Source organism: Triticum aestivum, chromosome 7D (genome assembly GCF_018294505.1).
Source record: "Triticum aestivum cultivar Chinese Spring chromosome 7D, IWGSC CS RefSeq v2.1, whole genome shotgun sequence".
Lineage (NCBI taxonomy): Eukaryota > Viridiplantae > Streptophyta > Magnoliopsida > Poales > Poaceae > Triticum > Triticum aestivum.
The window spans coordinates 316,934,569-316,941,792 of NC_057814.1; the positions used below are offsets into that span (position 1 = coordinate 316,934,569).

General features: G+C 44.7%; 1 protein-coding gene across 1 annotated transcript; it reads left to right on the top strand.

The window, feature by feature from the left end:
* The first annotated feature begins 752 nt into the window (after window positions 1–752).
* Window positions 753–7,014, top strand: LOC123165822 (AUGMIN subunit 1). The gene is made up of 5 exons (XM_044583557.1): window positions 753–1,217; window positions 2,240–2,374; window positions 2,477–2,603; window positions 6,371–6,508; window positions 6,598–7,014. Exons 1-5 carry the CDS (start codon window positions 796–798, stop codon window positions 6,706–6,708), a joined length of 933 nt encoding a protein of 310 aa, XP_044439492.1. The 5' UTR covers window positions 753–795; the 3' UTR covers window positions 6,709–7,014.
* Window positions 7,015–7,224: the final 210 nt, after the last annotated feature.

Consider the following 7,224-nt stretch of genomic DNA (forward strand, 5'->3'; position numbering starts at 1 on the left):
GGGGGGGGGTGGGGGTGGGGGGAGGGGGGATTGGAGTGGGGGAGGAGTTGGGGCGCCCCAAGGAGGACTTCCCTCCTTGGTGGCTGCCCTCTCTCCCCTCTAACCTATATAAAGTGGAGGTATTGGCCCTTTTCTTCACACAAGTTTCTAGCCCAACAAGTTCTAATTGAGATAATTAGAGCCAGTTCTAGTTACTCTAATCCTCATAATTAGAAGTCCCAAGTGACTCTAATCTTCTCCTTTAATTCTCCGGCGGTGATTAGTTCTGGATGGCGAAACGCTACCGGATCGTTCGAGGATGGTTCTTGGGATCGTTCATCGATGGTTCGAGAGGCTCCAAACACGATCTACACCGACTCGTCTACTTCCGCTACATACTCGGAGTTGGTAACGATCATGATCCAATCCCCTAATGCACCTTCATATTGTTCTTGGGTGTTTGTAGGTCGATATTTTTCTACTACGTTTCCCAACATCATCTGCCTCTAATCTTCTCGTTTGGTGAAGCCTACTCCGAGTCGAAAGAGATAGAAAATAAGGAGGAATGACACGTTATGAACATGGCCATGAACGAGGCCGCGACGGATGCCACCCCTGTGCCGGTCCCAGCTCTCATCCCCGTGCTAGCGATCATCCCCGTGGCATTGACGGGCTGGTTGCCGAGCACCATTGTAAAGCTGAAAGCCGCAGACGTCAACAAGGTCCACGCTGACCCACGCAAGATGGTGTATATTTTAAAAGTTCCGCCGGCGGACAGCCCCCCTCAAACCATCCCCCAAATATTTCGTACCAGCAATGGATCACACCGGGGAGCACCTCGACCCCGCAGCCTCGGCGTCCGCGTCCGCGCCCGCATCCGTCGCCGATGTCAACGCGTGGCTGGCTTCCCTGGCAGCGGAGGGCGGCGGAGTGGGAGGGCGCGGCGGTGGGGCGGTGGTCTCCGAGCTAACGCTGGGGCCCGACCCCACGCCGCGCGGGGTATCCTATCTCCGCGCGCTCGCGGCGGCGTCGCAGGCGCGGTCCCACGCAGCCGGGATCGCTGCTTCGGGGCTGCGCGCGCAGGCCGCGGAGTATCAGGCGGAGGCAGCGCGCTTGCGGGAAGCGCTGGAGCGGGCCGGCCTTGCGCGGGACGCGCTCCCTGCGCCTGCTGCGTCGGCCGCGCGCGCCGTCGCCGCTGTCGCGAACCTCCTGGCCATCCGCGACACCGAGATGAGCAGGTCACTCGTGGTTAGGGTTCCGAGTTTCGTTTATTTTCTCTCATGGACCTAATGAGTTTTAGATCTAGGCCTCTGATGGGAAGAATCATTCATGGCCTCTAACTTTTACCCCGAAATTGGATGAATTCCGACGAATGTGCCATTTCAGTGAGCAGGGTGTTTGCCAGTGTTACCGGTGTAGGTATTTTAGCCAAATAGAAAGACAGGTCCTGTAAGCGCCCTGCTAGTTTGCATTCGAGCTTGCTTTGGTCTAGTCTGTGCATTGCGTCGGTATTCTGCAACGGTATCATCAAAATTGGCCTGGCTTATCTCAGTCTCTGAGCATACTCGAATCAAACCTGAGTGAGTTCTGCTTGAAGCTCAAGCTTGAAATACTGTAGCACATCATAGTGGGGAATCCTGAGTATTGTTGTTGATCCAGTCGGCAAAATTTGCATGATACTGGGAAATGCACAGCATCAATATCAAAAGATGGAAACAACTTAATACGAAAAAAAGACGATTCAATCAGAAAGCTTCGACTGGTTGAATACTTCTGTTGGAGCTAGGGGCAAGTGCAATGTAGCATCTATTTGACCGGGGAGTTTCTGAGAGACTGGACCTGGGAGAAGAAAGATGCTTTCCTGTCCATAAAGACACACAATATTAGCAAGGAGTGTGAGTGCTTTCAGTGAGGGTACACTGCAGTTAGGATTGTAGTGTTTGGGGAAAAAGGATTGTGAGCCTTGTGAAAAATATAAGCTGGGGAAACTAACTAATGAAGATGAGTTTATGCATATGAGCACTAGTCTAGCCACTGTGCTCGGCTCTTTCAAAGGATTGACGTCTGAGTGCATGCTTGGGCTTGTCTTGGTTTGAGATATTGTCGGCCTTGAGTTTTACCTGGCTTGAGCTGAGCCCAAACTTTTTTGACAACCCCACTGAACTGAGAATATTAATGTTTGCGGGTAGTATAGGGAGTATGCATGTGATTTTCTCGGTGCTTCAATTTTTCTTATAAGTTTGAAATGGTGGCTTTGCAGCTTTGTGGTGGCCAGTGCAGATTTATGGCTGAGGAGAGCAGAGGTGGAGGAGAAGAGGGACAAAGTGCATAAAGAGTCAAAGGCACTTCTTGATTACACAAGGAAGGCCATCACCAAGCTTACTGAGCTCAAGAGGTGATTTGATAATCGTTCAGTTATTAGTTACTTAAGGAGTACTTACTAATCATCACCAACTAGATCTTTTGTGAAGAATGTAATATAGAATAATCTTTACAGGATGCTGGAGAAATTTAAAAATGATGTGGAGAAGCAACAAGTGGAGCAAATGGCAGACTGGCAGACAAAATTGGTCATGATGGACTCGAAGGAGCGGCAATATATCCTCCAAGTCTCAAATTACAAGGTAAGTTGTGTTCTGTGAAGTTGTGTAATCTGAGTATGGATTAAGGGCATGTTTGGTTCATAGCTAACTTTGTGGCTTTAGATACAAATTTGGCCAAGAAAAAGCTGCCCACAATTGTGTCAAGATTTGGCGAATAGTTGACTCTTATGACCCATGGGCGATAGGAATATTAAGGCGTGCAAACCGTGGCTGGAAACCAAACAGACCCTTACTTCTTAGTTCTTTGATATTGACCTGCTTTACGTGGCCCACTCTGAAACAAACTTGTATTGGCAGTTTGCACCGCTAAAGCCAATGGTGTTTTCTAGAAACTGTCAACCCTTGGATCCTAGAAGTTTCCCGCAAGTTATCATTCCGTTGTAAAGTGAATTAGGCATGGTTAATGTATGATTATCAAAATAAATTTGTAGCTTCTGAATCAATTCTGTCACTTTATTTTTCAACTTGAAGAAGCAGAGGTCAGCTACAAAGCATGGATACGGCAGAAGCTGCCGTATTGGCGGGGTACGTACGGATACGCCAGGATACGCGTATCCTGCAGTATCCCATCTTCTCTGAATAAAAAAATAAAAGAGAAACAAATCGGGATACGGCCTAGTACGGTGTGGACAGAGTGGGACTCGGGATCCAGCCTCCAGCAACCGGGCCGCTACCTAGCCCTCCTTCCAACGGCTACCACGCTCGAGCAGGCAACCACGGTGGTCGCTGCAAGGAAGAAGGTCCAGGCAGAAAGGTAGAAGGCAAGGCGGCTGCCGACGAGGAAAATGCTCCGGATAGCGAGGACGACAGGGACTGCAGCCGCCACCAAGTAAGAAGATTTGGGCGGATGGGAAGGGATGCCACTGATGAGCAAGAAGGTACAGGCGGCAGAGCTGTGGTCTCATCTCCTCTCTACGGCGGCTGGAGGGAAGAGGAACACAGGATAGGGAACGGCTGGAGGAGCTGACTTGTGTAAATTTGTTTCCTGAAAAGAATGAAACCTTTATGTACCAAGGTACACTACAGGATAAACACTACTGGGAGGATGGCCAGGCTGCGCCGGCTTGGTTGGGAAGAGATGAACCTTGGGGGATAGCTGATTGGTTTCTGAGTGCTTAAGTAGGAAGATACAAGATGTGGCTTAATTTTCATTTTTTTTAAACTGGCTTTATATAGCCGGTTCGGTACAGATTGTAAACAACAAACTGTGACACACTCAACCGCTTTGAAGACTATCCATAGCTACATGATAGCTAAACTACTTGATATCTTTCCTATAACTAACTGATAAGTGTGGATGCCATGGCCGGATAGCTGTAGTCCCAAGGTGCCCCCCACCCTCCCTAACCTGCACCCCTGACAGAAACCAATCATAAGATTTAAGCCTTCATAGAGGTGGACTATGGTGCTGCTAATGATAACTACTCAATCCCTGACATGAATTGACATGCGTCTTGAATATATATGCTATAGCTTAATATTTTCACGTGAGAATTGTGTGATGGGACCAAATTTTGCTTATACTACATGTCTGTCTGTTCTCTAGAGAGGGAGATATCTATATAATGTGCATTCATAGCAAAACAGTAAAAATGTTGAATGCTGATGAACTAAGTCATCCAGCTTTTATAATATTTTCATCCAACTAATTGGTAGAACTCGGTTTAATCACATTTTTCTTGATAATCAATATGCTACTGCATCATCAGTTTCCAGTACTGTAATTATTACCTAGTGATGAACTAAGTAATATCGTCATGAATTAAAAAGCCAGCAATCATGGTCTTGTGTTTCTTATTGTACCATGAACATATCTTTGACACTATTTTAGTAGGGATGAAAATGCACCGGAAACTTTCATCTATTTCAGGAAAAATGTGCAAACTGAGCGTGCGGAACAACAACAACAAAGCCTTTAGTCCCAAACAAGTTGGGGTAGGCTAGAGGTGAAACCCATAAGATCTCGCAACCAACTCATGGCTCTGGCACATGGATAGCAAGCTTCCACGCACCCCTGTCCATAGCTAGCTATTTGGTGATACTCCAATCCTTCAGGTCTCTCTTAACGGACTCCTCCCATGTCAAATTCGGTCTACCCCGCCCTCTCTTGACATTCTCCGCACGCTTTAGCCGTCCGCTATGCACTGGAGCTTCTGGAGGCCTGCGCTGAATATGCCCAAACCATCTCAGACGATGTTGGACAAGCTTCTCCTCAATTGGTGCTACCCCAACTCTATCTCGTATATCATCATTCCGAACTCGATCCTTCCTCGTGTGGCCACACATCCATCTCAACATACGCATCTCCGCCACACCTAACTGTTGAACATGGAGTAGGGAAGTTTCCGTTTATTTTTTTGTCTATATAGCCAACTCCAGACCAACACATTTACACTTTTGGCCCAACTCAACCTTACTACCAAAACCCTAATCCTTTCCCTACTCCCATGACCCTTCTCTGCATCCCATTCTTCTTGAACAGTATTCCGTTTCCGTATCCGCACGTGCGGAAGTTTCCGTTTATTTTTTGTCAATATAGCCAACTCCAGAACAACACATATACGCTTTTGGCCCAACTCAACCCTACTACCAAAACCCTAATCCTTTCCCTACTCCCATTCTTCTGGAACAGTATACCTTATTATGTTGCCAAAAGTGGAAACTCATGCAAAGTAGTATACCTTATTATATATCCATGATATATATCATAATAATTGTAGTCATCTTAGCAATTGAATTTGTTAGTTCCCTTGTGTTTTCTCTTTCTGGTTCTAGAGTTTTTTTAGTTGGGGGAACTTTCGTTTTGTATTTGTGTCCGCACCATATTTTGGCCTGTATTCATTTCCAGCAGTACCTGCTTCTCTATTCGTTTCCGGGATTTCTTCTAAAAAAAATACAGAAACTAATATGGCAGCGCATAGTTCTGTCCGTTTCCGCTCTGTTTTCATCCCTAATTTTTAGTGTAGGTTTTAGGCAGAAGGCAGAGATGTTTCTCAGATAGTGCTCTAGTCTGGGGAAAGGTCAGATGGTTGTCAGTCTTATATTAGTGCCTGAGCTACATGAGCTATCTGTTTGCCCCTTTTTGGACCAACTTTGCATATTACTCGAGTTACACACTGTTGTCTGATTACGAAATACATTTCCATACCTTTATAGCCTCTTTGATTCACAGGATTCTTAAAACGCAGGAATAGAATGCCATGTCCTCTTGTATCGTACATGATTACAAAACTACATGAATTTGGATGGAAGAGTGTTTGATCGCGCAGGAAAAACAGAGTAATTCTACCGAGAGGTTTGAGTGAATGGAAATTTCCTCCAAAATGTAGCACAAATGAATCCTATATTTTTTTAAGGATTTCAATCCTGTGAATCAAATGACCACCGTAGGAAAAATTACAAAGGATTCAAATCCTCCAAAAATCCTATGGAATTCCCTTGAATCAAAGGAGTCATTCACTGTCTTCGGCCTCCTTTGGTTCATAGGGTAGGAAAATCGTAGGAATAGGAAAGTTATAGGAAATGAGATGACATGTATCTCAAATCCTACGAGTAGCAATAGGAAAGGAGATGCCCTTTGATTCACATCATAGGATTTTTTCCATTGAGTCTAGGCTAATGTTTATTATCCTATGAAATGTGGAGGATAGGAAGAATTCCTCCATAGGAATAGGATTTCATTCCTACAAACCAAAGGGCTCTAAAGGAATTTTTCCTATAAAAATCTTATCCTATGAAATTCCTACAAGATTCCTCTAAACCAAAGGAGGCCTTCTTTTCTCTATCAGGCAATGCTCAACAGAGTTGGATACACGCCAGAAATTAATCATTGTGTGTTGATGGAAATGGCGGAGCATAAGAAGGATCTTGAGAGGAAAACTAAACCCATTGCCGACACATTGCGTAGCTACCAGGATTTGCCTCCAGTATGTATTTTGCCTCGTCTTTTTGTTCTTTTTTTACTTTCGATGCAATTCTTTGCTTATTCTTTGCCATCTGTGGCAACTGTAATCAGGATAAAGCTCTCGCTGCGTTAGCTATAGAGGACAAAAAGAGGCAGTATGCAGCTGCAGAGAAGTACCTTGAAGATGTGTTGCAATCTGCTTTAACAACACCTGGTCTATGATGTGGGTTTAACTAAATGTGAAGTTCTATTTGAGTGTCTAATGTCTTAGCATGGATTGATAGTGTAATGGTCATTTATTTTGTTGGAAGTTGTGACTTCGTTATGTATTCTTGTAAAATCCATATTCTAGTGTTGTCCCAACTACCGCAGATTTTCATCATCGAAACTAAATTTTATGAGAGACAATAGACACTTCCCCAGGGCAGTTTGACCTGTTGCATTCTTGTTTTGTATAAACACTTGTGATTTTGGATGGGCATGATATTTGTATTTCTGTGAAATGTGATAATCTTCTGGATTGATAAATGATAACATGGTATGCATGTTCATGTTTCGGTTCACTTTCATATCTTCTTGCATCCACATACAAATGGTTATCCAAATTTGTCTTTTAAATATTGATATCAAACTCAATGCTCAGATTATCTCTTGCATTCTGCCATTTCTGTTGGAAGATCAAGATTTGTTTCAATTTGAATACTAGAGCGAAAAAGTGTGCTGCTAGAATTTCCAGAA

What these genes read in the sequence shown, in the direction of transcription:
- LOC123165822 (XM_044583557.1), top strand. Translation starts at nt 796, where the DNA reads ATGGATCACACCGGGGAGCACCTCGACCCCGCAGCCTCGGCGTCCGCG. An exon ending in CGCGACACCGAGATGAGCAG is followed by an intron (nt 1,218 to 2,239) that starts GTCACTCGTGGT and finishes GTGGCTTTGCAG; the next exon opens with CTTTGTGGTGGCCAGTGCAG. An exon ending in AAGCTTACTGAGCTCAAGAG is followed by an intron (nt 2,375 to 2,476) that starts GTGATTTGATAA and finishes TAATCTTTACAG; the next exon opens with GATGCTGGAGAAATTTAAAA.